Below are 20963 nucleotides of genomic sequence, written 5' to 3' on the forward strand. Positions count from 1 at the left end.
TAACATAACATAACATAACACCTTGCTGGGTATATGGAATGTAACTGTAGATGCTCTAGTAAACTTCTGCTCTTCCTCGCTTAGTTTCTAGCATGTCTCTCTCTCCTGTTATGCACTGTCTTCAGTGGTGCAGACAAATACTCTCTATTGAAGTCAACCACGCACTGTCTCTTTGACATGTGAGGCCCTGATGTTCTTGGATGGGTGGGCATAAGTGGTAGAGAATGCGTCACATTGCCTTCATGTTGACAAACAAATACTTCGATACGGTCTTTGTGAAGACCAGTTTTTCTTAACCTTTTACTTCTGCAGACCCCACTTATTCATTACTTAAATCCGGGGACCCCCCACTGAATCATTATTGAAACTCATCCAGAGACAAAACAGCCCATGAAGCCCAGAGCACCACTGCACGTGAAATTATTTTGCCCACTCCCGTTAGTCAGAAGGCCGAGGTTGTAACAGGTGGGGGTGCCAGTAGCCAGGTGCACAAGGTGTGTGTGAGACATATGAACTGCTGCTAAAGGGTGGACCAATGCTGCAGTGAGACAGAAAGCATGTACAGCAGCCTAAGCTGTTATATCAGCCTGCCCTGTCTGCTCGATCAACTGAGTGGCCTCCATCCCAAGTCTACTGGTCGCCTCCAGAGAAAACAAGCATTTGCACTGTAATAGGTCTCGCATTTGCGAGATTTTAAGCTATTGGCATAGTAAATGGCAACGCGTTTTATTTATGTGTTTAAAAAACCTGCAATGATAAAAGGCATTGTCATTTACAATACAAATAGGTCAACAATTTGAAAATGCAAGACCTATTGCATACCAAATGCTTGTTTTTGTTAGCCAGGGGAAGATTTCGTGATTTGCCCAGAATCACAGGATGCTGAGAATCGTTGCTGAGATACGAAATCGGTTCTCCATCTTTTAGGTCAACCGCTCTAACCGTTAGGTCACACCCTCTCTGACCTAATAACATTCTCTTGTCTGCTTTGCAGTCCAATTGGGGACGTCTTATGGTTAACAACTGTTAGGCAGAGGAATGTTTGTTTCATGAAATGAAAATGTGTTATTTATTGGAGTAGGTATTTCTTATTAATGAAAGTGCACCTCACTTTCCTCTTTTTATATTTTGGTATTTCTTCCTTATTAATATGCTATTTTTTTCTGCAGCTATTTCAATGTGCTACCATAGTTGTACATTTTCTATCTGGGATTTGATGATCCCATAAATAAAAATAAACTAATCTGTTCATCCACTGTGATTGATCATTCTGCTGCCTGACTTTATGTCTCTAGACCATCCTGCAAGAGTAAGCCATAACCCTGCTAGCCCCTGAAAGATAAGCCCTAAAAAAGAGGTACTCAGCATTTCAATGAGCTTTTGTTTATGTATTTCTAGGGACATTCGCAGTACGTATTACAAGAATTGACTAACAGCCCTTGAGTTCTGCAGGCCCAAGAGAACTGATCTCACAGTTTCTAAAACTGTATACATTTCTTATACACACACCTGTGTTTTTGATTCTTCTTGAAGTTATCTTTCTGGGCCTGTGCAGGAACCAATTTTAAATATACTCCTGAAACTGACTTCAGCCTCCCTCCATCAGTGGTACCCATTCTTACATTTATTTGCTTTCAGTGTGCTCTCCCAGCTGAGTACTGTTTAGATGTGGAAAACCAAGATGGTCTCCCCTGTCTGGATAACAACCACTCTCACTTCATCCTGGTGGACGATTGGACGCAGGGGATCTGCGGAGGCGAGATCCCCCTGAGGACCGACCTGGAACAGTTCATCTCAGAGCAAACCGTGAAGGGAGAAGGTAAGTTGGCCAGTGTAAGAGGGACTGCCTCCTGGTATGTAGAGTTGTGGGGGATGGGGAAACCTATGAATCACAAAGCTGCAAATTTTGGTTGAGTCTAAAATTGCATTTAAAAATTCACCAATTACAGAATAAAAGAGCAAGGCAGTCACCCAGAATATAGTAATATTGTGAACTCCGACCAGGGGGAGAAAATACACACATTTACACCCTAATAGAGCAGTTTCTAGAATCACTGCTATAACAGCAATGAGCCCATAAGAAAGCAGCAGACAACCTTCAAAGGTATCAAGAACTGAAGACAGTGTCCACTGTGAGGATCCTAAAGTGGCAGACAGCTTAGGCTGGCCAAAGTAAGACTCAACAATGAGGTAAGGTCAATATAGTCCTTCTGACAAGGCACAGCTTTTCATAGCATATATGTAATTTAATGCCCCTGCCCTTTGGCTCTTAAATTGAGTTCTCTTCACAATTTTTTGATTGAAATGTCTATGTGCCTTTCCATTGTGTGCCTGATTTTGATCTGAAATGTCTCTTCAAAAAGTATTTTCATTTATGGAAACTGAATCAGAGTTAAAAGAAATATCCATTCATCAGTTAGATTGCCACATTTAAAAAAGAGCAGAAATGTCGTAATAACCATATGGATTAGAACCATTAAAAACCACACTATATGCAAATAAAAATTAATGAATAAATTCATAAATCCATTATCACAAATGCATAAAAGAAGGGAATAAAAGTGAGTGTTTCCCAAGCATTAAAGTGTCACGTGGAGTCAGTCGCCCCATATCTTTCAGGTTTAAGGGCCCGCTAGGTTCTTTCCTAAGGCTTTAGTTCGTATTAACCAAGCACACCCAAGATATTTGGCTACTCCGCAAACTAATGTCAGAGAGGAGGTGTCAGTTTTCAGGATGTGTAGTGCAGCGACATGGTTCATAAAACCCAATGCTTTACACACTGGCTTAAGCCACTTTTCTCTAGCATTTTTATAAGCCGGGCATGCCAGAAAAAAGTGAGCAATAGAGTCATCTGGATGTGCGCAGCATGGGCACGGTGCAGGAACTGTGTTTGACCCTTTCCATAATGATGTCACAGTGTTGACTTGCAGGGTTCCAAATCTCATCTTCATATATAAGGTCCTGTCCCTAGGGACCTGAATGAAGTCGAGATAGGGTTCTAATCTACAGATGTTTTTATGTTCGAAGAACCCCTCAGTGAGTTTCCCTGACTGGTGAGTGGTTAGATCACGTTTTAACAACCAGTCCCAGTAAGCACGTTTTAAGTCCTGCTTGGATGGTGGAATCTGGCTAGCCCAAGCCTCACTTAATCCAATAAGGCCAGCAAGATGTCTGAGGTCAGCAAACCATGTTATCCTGCGCCCTGTATCAACTGTCAACAACTCATCAAAAGCCGCAGCATAATTGGACAGCTCAGTAGACCTCTTAAGGCGGGTCCAGAAGAGCAAGGGGGGAAGCCTAGCAATATCCTGGATATACCTCCTTCCTGTGTCATAGAACAAGGGCTTCAAAGGGGTGGAGGTAGGGAGTGAGGTGAGGTCTCTTAAAAATTTATTTTCAGACCTGGATAAATCTCCAATATTCTCCATGCCCCTGAGTTCTGCCCCGTAAAGGGCCGAGGGTAGTGCTTTCCCGTCATAAATAGCAAGCACCGGGGCAACTGGCCTGCTTGCAGAAAGATGCTGCTCTCTAACGATTGCCCCGGACACCCGTTTGTGGTTTAAATGCATCTTATCTAAATGGATGGAACACTTCATGCTTTTCGAAATTCTAATCCCCAGATAGTCAAAGAACTCAACCACATCTAGTGGGACATTGTTTAGAGTAATGTTGCTCCTAAAGCGTTTGGAGGGGTTGATTGTCATCAACTTGGTTTTACTGGTGTTAATAGTTAATCCCTGCTCCTTACAAAATGAATCAAATCTGTTTAGGAGTTTCTCTAGGCCACCCGGTGACTTAGAAATTAGGAGAGAATCGTCAGCAAACAAGAGGGTGGGTGTTTTCTCCCCTGCCAACACTGGAGCGTCTGTTGGCTCCTCCTTGAGGTAGGCCACCACCCCATTGATAAATAGCGAAAATAGGGTGGGGGCCAACACGCATCCTTGTCGTACCCCTCTGTTCACCAAAATTCGCTCTGTCACCTCCCCTTGGCTTCCCCATCTAATTCTCTCATAATTACCTATGTGCAATCTTTTTAGAAAGTCAAGGATATAGGATGGTATACCCAGCTGTTGAAGCACCCTCCAGAGCTTATCACTGGGGACCAGGTCGAAAGCGGTCTTCAGATCTATGAAAGCCAGGTACAAACTCCCTTTCCCCAGGAGCACGGACTTCCAATAGATCATGAAGAGTCTGAGGACCAGGTCCATTGTTCCCACCTTCTGCCTAAAACCTGCTTGGAAATGTGACAGGATGTTTCCGTCCTCAATCCAGGTTCTTATCCTCAGGAGAAGAAGAACCCTGCCAACCACCTTCTGTATCACGTCAATCAGACTGATTGGCCAGTAGTTGGCAGGGTCCTCTCTATTCCCCTTTTTAAATATTGGGACCACCTCGGCTCCTTTCCAGGAGTCTGGGATGGCGTATCCTCTTGCTATCAAGTTAATAACGAGGAGAATGAGTTGGGCCCATGGCATGGGATCATGCCGGAGCAGGTCCCCTGGAAGGCCATCCGGGTCTGCAGCCTTTCCTGGGACAATTCTGTGTATTGCTTGCTCCACCTCAAGGAGATCAAACCTATCCAATATTTCATAGTCTTCTCGACTGACTGCACCGGTTTCAATAGATAGGGGCTCTGAGCAGTCTTCCCCTGAGTAAAGATTAGAGAAGTGCTCCTGCCATTGAAGGCATGTAATGTGATTAGGCATAGGGTCCACTATTTTCCTATCCCTACGGTTGATTATATTCCAAAATAGGGTGGGGTCCCTCTGTAACGATGCCTCCTTCAATTCCTGCCAGTGAGCCTACTCCCAGATTCGGTTGGCCTCCACCAAGGCTCTCGCATACTCTCTCCTGGCTATTTTGACTGCCGTTGGGTCCTTCATCCTGATGCTGAGACCTATGGCCGCCCTTTTCTCCCTGCATTTATTGGAGTGCCAAGGGTTGCTAGGCTTTGGTTGATCAAGTTTTTTTGCAGAATTCCCTTCTAAAATAAAAAAGGAACTCAGCTTATCTATCACATCTTGATAAAAACTATTGAAGTTAAAATTAGGTTTATCCCCCATGCCACTGTAAAGTATTGTCAATTCTCTATTCTTGGCAACAACCTCCTCCCTAATACTTAATAGTTTTCCTTCATGTTGGGAGACTTTGTGCCATTTCAGGTGACGCTTGCAATTAGAAGGTGTTACCTCTCTACTTGCCAACGTAGGGTGATTGCAAACCTTAAACCCAGACTGCTGCCAAATATTGTTTAACTGTAGGCAGAGTGGGTTGTGGTCACTATCTAGAGAGGGCACAACTATCATATCGACCAGATTCCGCCATTGTCGGACATCCAGAAAAATGTAATCTATCCTAGAAGGGAAACATATTCGATTGAAGGTGTTTGCGCCATTTTGGTCGGAGCGCTTTCTCCCATTAACAGCTCTTAAGTCATATTCCAAACTAAGGGCATTAATTTGGATGGCAAGCTGGGACCACTTTTTAATCGGATCAAGACCAAGAGGCGGGATGTCCCATTTAGCATCCACTTCAGCAGTTCCTACTAAATCACCTTCAGCAGTTCCTACTAAATCAGTTCAATGCATTCACACTATTCGTATGGATACAAAGCAAAATGCAAATGTATTTCGAAGAGGTACTTTTAAGAATCCTGTTTTGCAGTGACCCGCCGCTGTACGTCCATAGTTCAGCCATATGTGACCTGACTCTGTACGTCCATAGTTCAGCTATAAGTCACCTGCTGATGTACTTCCATAGCTCCCATAAGTGACCGCCGCTGTACTTCTATAGCTGCCATGAGTGACCTGCTACTGTACTTCCATAGCGCCCATAAGTTACTCGCTGCAGTACTTTAATATATGCAATAAGTGACCCGCTGCTCTACTCCCATAGTTCTGCCATACGTAACCTGCTGCAGTACTTCCATAGCTGCCATAAGTGACCAGCTGAAGTATGTGACCTGCTGCTATACTTCCATATTTGTGAGAAGTGACCTGCTGCTGTACTTCTATAGCTGCCATTAGTGACCTGCTGCTGTACTTCTATAGCTGCCATAAGTAACCTGCTGCTATACTTCCACAGTGCTGCTATACATGACCTGCAGCTGTATTTCCATAGCTGCCATAAGTGGCCTGCTGCTGGACTCTCAAAGCTGCCATAAGTGACCCGGTATGCAGACAAAATATCGATGTGTTAATATCGATATACCATAATATCGAGTTTGAAATATCGAAGGGACATAATATAGAAGGTACGTAATATCGAATTTTTTAATATCGTAGGGACAGAATTTTGGAGGTAAGTAATATGTATTTTGTTAATATCGATTTAAGTAATATCGATGTTACTAATATCGATATTAGTAATATCGATGTTACTAATATCGATTTTTATATTATTTGTATGTGTATTATTATGTATTTAATATGTATTATTTTATTTTATGTAATTTAAGTAAATTTAGCATTTTAGTACCGTAGCGTGTTGTGGGTTTATAGGAGAATAGGGTGGGAAGTAATTTAATTATACTAAATTAATTTTTAATTTTTTAGGCATTATAAAATCTTTTAAATTAATTGGTAATTACTTTTTATTAATTGTTAATTTATTTTAATTAATTAATTAATTGTTAATTATGTTTGTAGCAGGTTATGGGTTTATAGGGGAATAGGGTGGGAAGTAATTTAATTATACTAAATTAATTATAAATTTTTTAGGAAATATAAAATCTTTTAAATTAATTGGTAATAAATTTTTATTAATTGGTAAATATTTAAAAAAATATATTTATTGGTTTTTGTAAATAATTTAGATTAATTTATTAAATATATTTTTTTAATAATTTCAAATATTATTCATTTATTATAAGTATGTTATTTGTAACTTCTACGCTATCCAACACTTTCCCTACTGTTGCACTCTCTGGAGTGGGAATAGTAATTTCTACCCCTACGCTATCCAACACTTTCCCTACTGTTGCACTCTCTGGAGTGGGAATAGTAATTTTTACCCCTACGCTATCCAACACTTTCTCTACTATAGTACTCTCTGGAGTGGGAATAGTAATTGTTACCCCTACGCTATCCAACACTTTCCCTACTGTTGCACTCTCTGGAGTGGGAATAGTAATTTTTACCCCTACGCTATTCAACACTTTCCCTGCTGTTGCACTCTCTGGAGTGGGAATATTAATTTTTACCCCTACGCTATCCAACACTTTCCCTACTGTAGCACTCTCTGGAGTGGGAATAGTAATTGTTACCCATACTCTATCCAACACTTTCCCTACTGTTGCACTCTCTGGAGTGGGAATAGTAATTTTTACCCCTACGCTATCCAACACTTTCCCTACTGTTGCACTCTCTGGAGTGGGAATAGTAATTTTTACCCATACACTATCCAACACTTTCCCTACTGTTGCACTCTCTGGAGTGGGAATAGTAATTGTTACCCCTACGCTACCCAACACTTTCCCTACTTTTGCACTCTCTGGAGTGGGAATAGTAATTTTTACCCCTACGCTATCCAACACTTTCCCTACTGTTGCACTCTCTGGAGTGGGAACAGTAATTTTTACCCCTATGCTATCCAACACTTTCCCTACTGTTGCACTCTCTGGAGTGGGAATAGTCATTTTAACCCCTACGCTATCCAACACTTTCCCTACTGTTGCACTCTCTGGAGTGGGAATAGTCATTTTTACCCTTACGCTATCCAACACTTTCCCTACTGTTGCACTCACTGGAGTGGGAATAGTAATTTGTACCCCTCCGCTATCCAACACTTTCCCTACTGTTGCACTCTCTGGAGTGGGAATAGTAATTTTTACCCTCACGCTATCCAACACTTTCCCTACTGTTGCACTCTTTGGAGTGGGAATAGTCATTTTTACCCCTACGCTATCCAACACTTTCCCTACTGTTGCACTCTTTGGAGTGGGAATAGTTATTTTTACCCCTACGCTATCCAACATTTTCCTTACTGTTGTTTTTTTGGAGTTGGAATACTATTTTATTCCCTCTGTTATTGAATATTTTTTGTATTGTTTTAGTTAATGCATTATATAATTAATGTTAAAAATATTAAAAGTAAATACATTTTTTTTGCATAATTAATTTATTTTTATGTATGTTATTAATTTATGTGTGTAGATGAATTTGTAATTTATAATATTTTTAATTATTTATAAGTTATTACAATAAATATTAAAACGAATTATCAAGTAAGTAAATATATATTATATGTATATGTTTAATTAATTTTTCATTACAATATGTAAATTACTTATTAATTTCGAATAATCTAAAATAATTTTAACTATGTTTATTATATTTTTTAGTGTTTTTTAATTAATTTTACATATTTTTTTAATAAAAAACGATATTTTTTATAAAAACGAAATTTTTGACATCGATATATTTTTTTCGATATTTTAGAACTTATCTTGTTGTAGATAGGATATCGATGTTGTTTACATCGATATTATTGCTCCGTTATTTTTGTATCTTGATATTTTGGGTTTCTATATTTTGTCATAGATCCAGGTGACCCAATGCTGTCCTTCCATATCTGCCATAATTGACCTGTTGCTGTACTTTCATAGCTGCCATAAGTGACCTGTTGCTGTACTTTCATAGATGCCATAACTACCTGTTGCTGAGCAGACACAGCTGCCATAAGTGACCTGCTGCTGGACTCTCAAAGCTGCCATAAGTGACCCAATGCTGTACTTCCAAAGCTGCCATTAGTGACCTGGTTTTGCTTTTTCATAGCTGCCATAAGTGACCTGCTGCTGTACTTCCATAGCTGCTATAAGGCACCCGCTGCAGTACTTCCATATCTGTCATAAGTGACCTTCTGTTGTACGTCCCTAGGTACCATAAGTGAGCTGCTGCTGTAGCTCCATAGATCTGCTATAAGGCACCCGCTGCAGTACTTCTATATCTGTCATAAGTGACCTGCTGTTGTACGTCCATAGATACCATAAGTGAGCTGCTGCTGTAGCTCCATAGATCTGCTGTAAGTGACCTGCTGTTGTACTTAAATAGCTGCCATCAGTGACCAGCTGCAGTTCTTCCATATCTGCCATAATTGACCGTCTGCTTTACTCCCACATCTGCCATAAGTGACCTGCTGCTGTACTTCTGTAGCTTCTATAAGTGACCCGCTGCTGTACTCCCGTAGCTGCCATAAGTAACCCACTGCTGTCCATCTATATCTGCCATAAGTGACCTGCTAATGTACTTCCATAGCTGCAGTAAGTGACCTGCTGTTGTACGTCCATAGATACCATAAGTGAGCTGCTGCTGTACTTCTGTAGCTTCTATAAGTGACCCGCTGCTGTACTCCCATATCTTCCATAAGTGACCTGCTGTTGTACTTAAATAGCTGCCATCAGTGACCAGCTGCAGTTCTTCCATATCTGCCATAATTGACCGTCTGCTTTACTCCCACATCTGCATAAGTGACCTGCTGCTGTACTTCTGTAGCTTCTATAAGTGACCCTCTGCTTTACTCCCATATCTGCCATAAGTGACCTGCTGCTGTACGTCTGTAGCTTCTATAAGTGACCCGCTGCTGTACTCCCGTAGCTGTCATAAGTGACCCACTGCTGTCCATCTATATCTGCCATAAGTGACCTGCTAATGTACTTCCATAGCTGCAGTAAGTGACCTGCTGTTGTACGTCCATAGATACCATAAGTGAGCTGCTGCTGTAGCTCCATAGATCTGCTGTAAGTGACCTGCTGTTGTACTTAAATAGCTGCCATCAGTGACCAGCTGCAGTTCTTCCATATCTGCCATAAGTGACCCTCTGCTTTACTCCCATATCTGCCAAAAGTGACCTGCTGCTGTACTTCTGTAGCTTCTATAAGTGACCCTCTGCTTTACTCCCATATCTGCCATAAGTGACCTGCTGCTGTACTTCTGTAGCTTCTATAAGTGACCCGCTGCTGTACTCCCATAGCTGCCATAAGTGACCCACTGCTGTCCATCTATATCTGCCATAAGTGACCTGCTAATGTACTTCCATAGCTGCAGTAAGTGACCTGCTGTTGTACGTCCATAGATACCATAAGTGAGCTGCTGCTGTAGCTCCATAGATCTGCTGTAAGTGACCTGCTGTTGTACTTAAATAGCTGCCATCAGTGACCAGCTGCAGTTCTTCCATATCTGCCATAAGTGACCCACTGCTGTCCATCTATATCTGCCAAAAGTGACCTGCTGCTGTACTTCCATAGCTGCCACAAGGGTCCTGCTGCTATAACTCTGTTCCAGTTAGCGGAATTATAATGCACTTACAAATAAGTAATCTTAGCACTCTGTTTTATTCCTCCGTTTTGTTTTGTTACTTTAAAAAGTTTAACAACCAAGGTAGTAATGCAGTCTTTTCTTCTTTATTCTAGGCTTTCAACGTCTTCGTTCTTCGCGACCCGGTCACGTCCGAGTTGCAAGGAAAGAAAGAAAATCGAGGGGTAAGTCACTTTTCTTTAAACCGTCACCCGTGTTTGAAAGGAAAATAGCGTATCATAGGTGAAAGGAAGAAAATGGAAGAGGAGCAGAAAGACTTTGTTAGCCTTTACAAAGTCTTTAGGCTTTAAATAGAAACTAAGATCTCCAGTCGAGATGTGCTTTGCACTTTTAGAAGGAGGGCTTGCTCGCTTTATCCATGTACGCAAGTATTGAGAAAGAGAAAAAAAACTAAAGAAATTACAATTCCCCAAAGAGATGTAATGTCATTTTAGGTCCACCTTTCCTCCTGTTTGCACCAGATCCAGCCCCATCCATGACTATGCCACGTGTCTCCAGAAACGCGGCAGGGATGTAAGTCCAACTAGGGCTCTGCCAGTCTTCTGCTTCTGTCTGACTTTAAGGATGTCGGTACGGAGGAGTTGTTGGCACTGTCACTGTCGGTACAATGACCACGTTGTAACAACCCATGCCATGCGACTTGTGGAGGTGTCAGAAGGTGTTGGATTTAATATCCAACACCTTCCCTACTGATTCACAGACTGGAGTTGGAATTGTAAATTATACTACTCCAATATATAACGCTCCCCCCTACATCAAGTTGTTGTTCTGACTTGCGGAGTAATGGCATGCATAGTTACAAGGCAGTTATTGTAACAACCGTGTTGTAACGGCAAGCGTTGTTATGGCATGCGTGGTAAGGTGGCATATTCATATGTGACCTGCTGCTATACTTCAATAGTTCTGCCATACGTGACCTGCTGCTGTACTTCATTATCTGCCATAAATTACCTGCTGCTCTACTTCTAAATCTTCCAAAAGTGACCTCCTCCTTAAATTCTGTAGCTGCCATAAGTAACCCGCTGCTGTACTTCTACAGTTCAACAATATGTGACTTGCTGTAGTACTTCCATAGCTGCCATAAGTGACCTGCGGCTGTACTTCCATAGCTGCCATAAGTGACCTGCGGCTGTACTTCCATAGCTGCCATAAGTGACCTGCGGCTGTACTTCCATAGCTGCCATAAGTGACCTGCTTCTGTACTTCCATAGCTGCCATAAGTGACCTGCGGCTGTACTTCCATAGCTGCCATAGGTGCCCTGCTGCGGTACATCTATTGCTGCCATAAGTGACCTGCTGCTGTACTCCCACAGCTTCCTTAAGTTATCTGCGGCTTAACTTCCATAGCTCCCCTAAGTGACCTGCTGCTGTACTACCATAGTTCCCATAAGAGACCTGCTGCTGTACTTCCGTTGTTTTTATAAGAAAGCAATAGTTCATAGAGGGCCAGAAAGGACCCAAAATAGCGAGAAATGTTGAATTAGAACAGTGTTAATCAATATACCTTTAGTATTGGGCATATATAGGCAGTTATTACCAGAAGGAGCAATAATAGGCAATTTTTGAATGTAGGCAGGGACACAGATGGATTTAGGTTTAGTAGTTATTTAAAAACAGTTTTGCAATTTATACAGGATTTATAGTTCAAATGCTCATATAAAAGTGATAAGCATGATGTGATGAGCGAAGGTGACATTTAAAAATATATACCTCGCATTGACAACACAAAGAGAAACTCCTGCTGGTAATTTACACAGTAAAAGCAGTATCTGTTGTATATGGGTCGATGGCGATTCGATCTCACTGATTTGAGTTCATCATCAGGACAAAGGATATGTAGGCATGAAGAATCTATAGGAAAGGGTGAAATAACGTACATTTGCATCAGACAATGTCCCTGGATCATAGGTTCTAACAAATTAATTGAGTGTTCGCCTAGTGCTCCCAGTTCATACTACCATAATTATATTTCACACTTTGGATGCGTCGGACAGCCCCGGCTGTCCGACGCTGCGGGTGGCGTGTGCGTCAGACTGCCGGGAGCCATCCGATTCGCCACACGTGAAATTTTCCCACACTGTAGGAAAATGTCACCCGCATCCAAGGGGTCAATGGAATCATCAATTTAAGCAAAAGGTCAATTGTGATAAAACAGTTTACTGGCAGTATTATTAGAAGAAAAAGGATGGGGACAGGAGAAAATTTCTAGAAAAAGCAGGGGTAGGTGTTACTAAGTGCCTAAAGAATCGCATCTGTATGGTGAGTACAGGGAAGTACTTACTGGGCATTCCAAAGGAAGCCGATGAATCGAGGGACCCGGTATTGAGGGGCCGTTTGTAATCATACAACCATAAAGTGTCACTCCCAGTCAGTCTGGACTCACAGGATATCTAATTGGAGGGGAGGTAATGCCACAATCAGACTGAGTTCCGTGCAGGTGCTAAAAGCTGTAAAGGTTGAGAACTGCGAACAATGTAGTCGAAGATGAAAAGACGTCCCGTATAAGTAGGGAGGGGTGGGCGCGTTAACAAAGTGATGATTGCGGCACCGATTCCATAATGCAGAGGGCAGGGCAATCTCTGCAGGGTCAGTATTGCCGACTTCAACCTACGAGTGGCTCCGGAGGAAGGGGTTCGAACGTACCCAGGTCGTGGAGGCAGGGGTGGCTCTAGGCTCATGGCGGCCCTGGGCAGGGAGCGTAGGTAGAGGGCCCCGGAAGTAGTGGTCCGGACGTGGCGGAGCACAGAGGCCAGTGAAGAGGGGGGTGGTCAGCGTGTTTGGAAGTGGAACAGAGCCGGAGGCCGCTAAATCCCTGCCAGGGGCCGCCACGGAGGCCAGTGAAGAGGGGGGGTCAGCGTGTTTGGAAATGGACAGAGCCGGAGGCTGCCAAATCCCTGCCAGGGGCCGTCATGCAAATATGTATCCATCCTCAGAGGATTATTATATTAAGGATATATATTGGCGTGGTGGCCCCTGGGGTTTGGTGGCCCAGTGCAGGTGCACAGCTTGCACATGCCTAAGGCCGCCCCTGGTGGAGGAAGCGTGGGCATGCATAGAATGCTGGCTATGACTTACTTAGGATTCAAGGGGAGTTAATACCCACTCCAGAATGCGCTATTACAAATAATATTACAGGGGTCCACCAACTCAAAAAATCAGGACCAGAGTCTGCCATCATCGCAGTCGCCTAAGATGTCAAACCCCCAATGCTCCACTAGTTGAACATTTCATGAACCTTGGACACATGGAGGACGATTTGAAGTGGCAAGTGATTAATGTGATTCAACCACCACTTCACAGCACAGACATCAGCACAATCCTTAACAATGAGGAACTGAAGAGGATCCTGCGCACAGTCTGCAAACTGGACTCAACCATATGGAGGATTGGACCACCTTGATTTAATTTCATTTCCATGCTTGCAATTAGCTGCTTATGTAATCTCTTCTCAAACTGTTTGATATCTCGTGCATATGACCATGACATCGCGCTGACTCTGTAACAATCTGTTTACTCACACACTTTGTGTCCGCACTGTACCCTTAATTAGGGTATTAATTCATTAACTCTAGTTGAAACTGCTCCCTTCGCTCTGCCAAATCCCCCCTTCAATTCGTACACCTTTTTCATCCTAACTGCCTGTTCCGCTGGCGTACGACTAGCAATTGACTTGATACTTATATATATTTATATGAGATTGATATGTGCTCATCATCGCTGTTTAAACACTAAATTTTGTACGTGTCTTCATTTATAATATTGGGTGACCTGTGTATATCACAATAAGAGCGTAGTGTATACAGAATTTACTTGCATTAGTGACCGCAACTCCATCTTTGCGAGTGTAATTGCCAATATGACATACTCTTATGTTTGCGAGGTTGATAGCGTCATGTATTATTCTTTTTACCTGTCTCTGTAACCTTATATTCCCTACTCCGTTATCCTTTCTTTCTCTTCCAACATAGCACCACCTATTACTCTGTTATACAATGTGTGATCAACAAAACCACTAAGGAAGCGCTCCTCTAACATGAAACGGGGGAGTTTCTTCACTCATTCGTCATAATCAGGTTACGATATGGATTAATTCCAAAAATTGATTAAGTCTTTAGTTCAATGATTACATGAATCCATTTATTAATTCATTGCTTTACGTCGTATTCAATTTTGTTGCAAAAGATTCATTCTATTCATGAATATTCAATTTCTTATGCTGTTCCCAATGCATTTCGGGTTAAAGGACTAACCCTTCGTCAGGGGCTTGTCAAGAATGAGAAACATACAGGACCTTAGCATTCAGAAAAACACCAAATATATACATATAGTGCCAAAATTAACCAAGAAACAATATAGTCACTTCCAGATAATATTACCAAAATTGCAAAAACATTTAAGGAACGAAAGGTGCGTGTGCACACTCTTTACCAAATAGCATGAAACTAAGGCCAGCCAGTGTATATGTGATTACTATTACTCTGTAATATGCCTAGATTCACTGCTCTCTATCACATGTATGCACAATCACTACATTTCAAACTGCTTCATTAACACGCGCTCAGCCTGGTTACGCTTCACGCCCTTCTGCTCAATGAGCACAATCACCTCGGCATACCGCTATCCCTTTGCAGTAAGGTAGGCACCATTACTCTCTCTTGGGTGTTCATGGCAACAAGCCTTTTATTCTTAGTTTTTCGTTGAGCGTTAGGCATTTCGTTTCCAGGACTCTCGCGTTTGTGCACCATTGCCGGTATCAACTAGACGCTTGGTTCTTCCCTCCATTGCCCTCCCCTCCTAGGCAGCGGTGTTTGTACTCATTGCAAGTGCCTCTGTCATTTTCACTAACTCTTGTTTACATAACTGTGCACAAATCTTACCTTGATGCATGTGTATTTTTAGTAACTTCGTCTCCTGTGCTGATTTAGGCTGGATTAGGGTTGACACCCGGACTTGGCCGCCTCCGTTCGGGTTGACGCAAGCAATAAGCGTAAGTGCCCTTCCCCTTAGGTTCACCCCCACCTGTGCTCTTTGTCACACCTTTGGCCACTGGATTGCATCGGACACATGCCTTATATAGTATTGTAAATTGTAAATTGTGTGTGTCTTGTAAAGCGCACTGCTACCCGCACCGCAGGCCTCGTAGCGCTATAGACCGCTGGGGAACCCGTCCTGGCTTTCCCTGTGAGATAGTCCCTCCTGGGAGTCTCCAAGGTGAAACCAGGCATCCCCGGTGTTTGTGAGGGGCCATTGTGGAGATGAGGCAAGCTTAATGCCCAGAGTTGCCGAGTGTGTTCCCAGGTTAAAGTAGGCACCGAGGCGAGAATTATCGAGTCCGCTGATCCTGGTCCAAGACCCTGCCGCGTCGGGAATCGAACCCTGGTCCCAGGTCGTTCTCTGCTCTCGGGTCTGCCGCCTCTAACCAGTGAGCCACACCACTCCACCGAGCACTATACACTTTGAGTTCATTATCACGTCTATATGTAAACATAGACTTTTTCACCATCTATAGTTACTTTTTTCGCACAACAACAATGCGAATACTGCAGTAATTGTGCTTATCCATCGCCGAACCTTCCTTTAACCCCTTGTCTTCCTTTCTTCTTTTCTCTCTTGTTCCTTTTCCCCGGCCCCATACAGGCATCTCCTCAGGCATAATTCTTTCCTTCCTGATGATGCTCCCCCCACGATAGTAGGGATCGGAACGTCATCGACACACCACGTCTTTACTCCAATTGCTTTTGCCTTGATTTATGTGGATCCCAGGATGCCTTTTACAAATTTGACTACTGTATATAAGTATTTGAGGCCAAGTCACTGCGTTCGTTTTAAAGGCCTGAGGCTAAGAAATTTGGTGATTTTCAACATCGTTTTTAACCTACTGCACTTTGTTGAATTAATTGATATTTTAATTTCAAAATTGCACAGATCATTATGTTGTTCTATGGAAAATTGCATATACTTGCGTAGGGACCATTGTTTCTTACAGTATATTGTATTCCCTCTGTCCCTTCAGACTCACAGGGTTCCCTTCTTTCTTTATAACCTGCCAACGTTGGTTATGCACTTATTTAGTGGTCAAATCTGAGTTAAGTTGTGCTTTCTCAGAGACCCCTACTCACGTTTTAACCCAAGACATCCAAAGTGGTAAGGGAAACAAATCCGCCTCAGCTGAGTAGGTTTATCCTATGTATTGAATGTAGGTTAATCAAGCTTGGAGGATTAGAGATTTCCACATTGTGCAAAACATATTTCTATAAAAAATTTGCTAAATACTACTGATCTAACAATGACTGAAACCTAGGTGATGACATTGAAAAACAGATAGTTGGACTAAATATTTCAGAAAATTGCAGACAGGCAATTACCATGAAAGTATTACAACATGGCCTCTTGGCAGCGAGTGGAAATGTTACCTTCATGGTCGAGGCACACGAAGCATTCAGAACAGAGGTATTCTATTCTTGGGTTAAATTACCACCGTAGATGCACACGCAAGTTTGTTTCATGAGTACATTTAATATGAGCCACTTTTTAAGTATATACCATATGTGGACTTACAAGTCCTGTCAACCTACTAAGAGTACGCTAATTGGTTTAAAGGCTCCCTACCCCATACCATAGAACAAGTGAGACTCGGTCCGCTCAGCAGAGAAGGAGCAACCTGGCCGGTCTTAGCTTCATACACACTACATGAACACGTTGCTGCCCTAACATCAGCAGGAACGTGCAATCTTAACAGAGATTTAGTAAAAATTTACTGAAATTTAACAAAATACTTAATGAGAACATTAATGGTCTCACCTGTGGGGGCTGCTCAGGCTACCCAACTACACATGGCTACTGTAGGTATTAGTCCACAAACACTAGATGCTATTATGGGAAAAGTTCCCACCAGCTGAGAGCAAATCCCGTCTGGATAGCACAAAACCAGCACAGCTTGAAGCAGTTTTTTTCCGTCACAGGCCTGCAAGAAAAACATTGAAAACTGACAATTTGCTTGCCGATAGCTAGGGCTCCCCACTTAGAAGATTGTGCCACTTGGGGTACAATCTTCGCTGCCGTATATACCAGAACACATGGTGTCCCTTCAACAGCGATTGTACCAGATGTACTGAAACAAATACAGAATGAGTATGGGGCAGAGCCTGATTTAGATCTAGGGATGAAACTAATGGTCAATGTTGCCCAGGTATCAGCCATTATGTTGAGTAACATAAAAGGGGAGACAGCAGCAGTGGCTACACGCCTGCGTCTGAAGAAATTCACTCCCGCTCAGCAGGAGCATTACTTGCCTAAGATTATCGAAGATGTAGCATTTGAGGACAAAGTCCTCAGTCTGCTTCGTAAGACTTGGATGGGATGATGAGTCAACTCATTATGAAATCCGATTAAAATCAATTCCTCATCTTCAGAGACAATACCTGATTAACCCGTTTACTGCGACAAACATTCCACTACGGTGCGGGCATTCTAAAGGGTGGGCGGGGCTACGTTGGCCAATGGTCGGGCGCAGCACCAGGGATGGAGTGCTCCTGTCGGCCAACGGAATGGGTTTAACATGAGGCAAAGGACCAAGTCAGGGAGATAAACTTGAGTATCAGTGTGTGATTGAGAATTGCACCTCACCTATGAATAATCCCTTGTTTCTAGTAATGAAACCCGATAATTCATATAGTCTAGTCTTAGATCATAGACATTTAAATGCATCCACATGCACATTTGCAATACAGAATGCACACAGTGCCGCACTAATGAATAACATGGTGCGAAAAAAATACAAAACAACACAAGAATCTGCCAAAATATAGCACCTGGAAGCAAATATTTGACAGCATTCTCAGTGATAGGCTCCCATTGACAATTTTGTTGATTACCCCAGGGGTATAAGAACAGCCCAGGGTTGTCAAAGCTAAGTAAGATGGTTTCATCGTCAACTCTGATTACATTGAGGAGTACCAGCAGGTTTTTCGGATATGTGGTACTGCGACTTTTTCCTAAAAACTATCGTACAATCCACACCCACATATCTGAAGGACACGAAAAACCTGCTGGTACTCCTCAATGAAATCAGAATTGACGATGAAACCATCTTACTTAGCTTTGACATTGAAAGCTTATACACCAGCATACCACAGGATGCCACCATCAATGTACTCAAAACAATCCTAGAAAGTAACAACTGGGAGCATCAGACACCAAAATCCTTCATTCTCCAATGTGCCACCCTGGCACTAAAAAGGAACTATTTTGAGTACGAAGGCTCTCTGTTTCTCCAAACCGGTGGTACTTCCATGGGCAGTGTTTTTGCCCCTAGCGTAGCTGGACTATACGTCCATGACTTTGAAGAAAAATGTATCCTGGCTGAGACTAACCCCTTCATTGACCACATAAAATTCTGGCGACGATATATTGATGACGTCCTAGCCATCTGGCAAGGACCAGAGGAAACACTCAAGAAGTTCATCAGATGGATAAACTCCTGCGACCCACATTTAAAATTCACCCACTGTTATGACAAACAACATATGGTTTTCTTGGACTTAGAAATTTCAAAAGAGGAAAATGGGTTAACATCAAAAACCCACTTCAAACCAACTGCCAAAAACAATCTCCTTAGACACGAGAGTTTCCACCCTCGCCCTCTTAGAGAAAACCTACCTTATGGGCAATATCTAAGACTACGGAGAAACTGCAGCAATTTATCTGACTACAAAGCCCAAGCCCAAGATCTAACCAGCAAACTGAAGCAACGTGGGTATCCAACAAAGATCATTGAAAAATGCCAAAAGAGGGCAAGGAATCAACCTAGAGACGGGCTCCTTGAAGACAAAACTGTTGAAAATGACCAATTGCCACTCACCTGTGTTACAACGTATAACACCATATCGAACCAAGTAAGCAAATGTATCAACAAACATTGGTCAATAGTGAACACGGGTGCACTACAATGGGACAAGCCACTTTTTTCTTATAAAAGGGCACCCAGTCTAAAAAATAGCCTAGTCAACACCAGACCAAAAGTGAAACCTGCCAACCAGAACCCGAGCATTACAACAGCATGGAACCTCCCACCAGTAACAGGACACTTCAAATGCGGGGACTGCAGTGTTTGTCACCTCACAGAGAACACAAAGACTTTGGACTTAGAGGAAGGCAAAGTCTGGGAACAACGTGCACATACGAACTGCAACAGTGCCAATGTTGTGTATCTGATCAAGTGCGCCTGCGGAAAATCTTACGTAGGCATGACAACTCGTAAAGTCAAGCAACACATCTGTGAGCACCGCAGCACCATACGGTGCAAGAAAAATGCGACGAAACTCACGGATCATTTTCTAGAGGCTCACCATACACCAAACGACATGAGATGGACCGTCATTGAACAAATCCCATCTGGACCCAACACTCAACGACTCTTATATGAAAAAGAGCAACGCTGGGTCTACAGATTGTCGACCCACAAAACAGGCCTCAATGACAATATCCCGTGGCATTCAGTACTCAAATGATACTACATCTGACCCTCCATAATCACCTTGGCTACTGCAGCTGACCACTACAGCCACATATCCGAACTGACCCACTGGATGAGTTGCCACTCTGGGAACCATCTCAATCTGTACCTTCCCAGATCCAAACGCACAGCAGTTTCTGTCAAATGTGGAACTGTTCCCCCCCCCCACCAGGATGTGTTGCCACACTGGGAACCATCTCAATCTGTACCTTCCCAGTTCCAACCCAACTCTTTAAATGAACTCTTTGCACCTTCTCAATATGGACAACCGTGCAATTTACTGCCCCATCAGCACCCACTGGTAATGATGGTCCGCTCCTAACCTTAGCATACTGTACCTGATCTCTACTAATTGCTGAGTTCAATGTGAACACCCACACTCCTATCCCATTATCAATTTTACACTCGATGGTTCATATTAATTGAACCTTGTAGTCACCAAAATTATCCTATCATCTTACACCGATATGGTTCATTAATTTTAATTCACCCCCCCCGTTAGTCCCCCGGCTGAGAATCGAACCCTTCAATAGTAGTGCGCTATTGAGCCTCTGCAGCCACCGTTCAGGAGTTTTTACTTCTGACGCTCCTAGTGCCGCCCCACGTGACCGGCACACAACTCCGCCCATTGCGGAAGCACTTTGCATATATCACAGATCCCGAGCCCCCGGCCACACTGTAACAGGGCGGAGGACGGTAGTAGGTATACGGCCAGCCACCTCGCACCAAAACTGTAAGTAAACGCCTAGCTTGACGAGCACACAGATCTCCAACGGGCTGCACATACCATTGCGCTTGGCTCCGTTTATTCTTAGTCACTTTTTTATCCACTTGTTATTCATGAAACTTTTCACAAACCTTTTGTTTCAGAATACGTTTTGTAAAGAGGATAACCTCTACCCGCCCTATGAGGTATCCTAATACCCCAATAAGAGTAAGCTTTAAACCAAATCCTTGTGTGTCTTAAATGTTTTATGTACGTGAGTCCGGCATGGGTTGAGCATGTTGAGTATGGCAGTTCATGCACGTTAAAATGACCTCGCCCGCACAATATGAATGCGAGACATTATCACGCCACATAAAGTTTATGGTATGTGCGTGAGTTGAATAGATATTGACGCACGTATAACTTACAA

The 20963-nt window shown here is 42.8% G+C and overlaps 1 protein-coding gene across 1 annotated transcript in view; it reads left to right on the forward strand.

Moving 5' to 3' along the window:
• LOC144774088 (transient receptor potential cation channel subfamily M member 2-like) overlaps nt 1-20963 on the forward strand; it is a 95853-nt gene that overhangs the window by 54065 nt on the left and 20825 nt on the right. The window contains exons 5-6 of the mRNA XM_078659114.1: nt 1639-1819; nt 10409-10477. Of these exons, the coding sequence (XP_078515240.1) occupies nt 1639-1819; nt 10409-10477 (250 nt within the window). The remainder of the gene's footprint in view (nt 1-1638; nt 1820-10408; nt 10478-20963) is intronic.

Source organism: Lissotriton helveticus, chromosome 8 (genome assembly GCF_964261635.1).
Source record: "Lissotriton helveticus chromosome 8, aLisHel1.1, whole genome shotgun sequence".
NCBI classification, from domain to species: domain Eukaryota; kingdom Metazoa; phylum Chordata; class Amphibia; order Caudata; family Salamandridae; genus Lissotriton; species Lissotriton helveticus.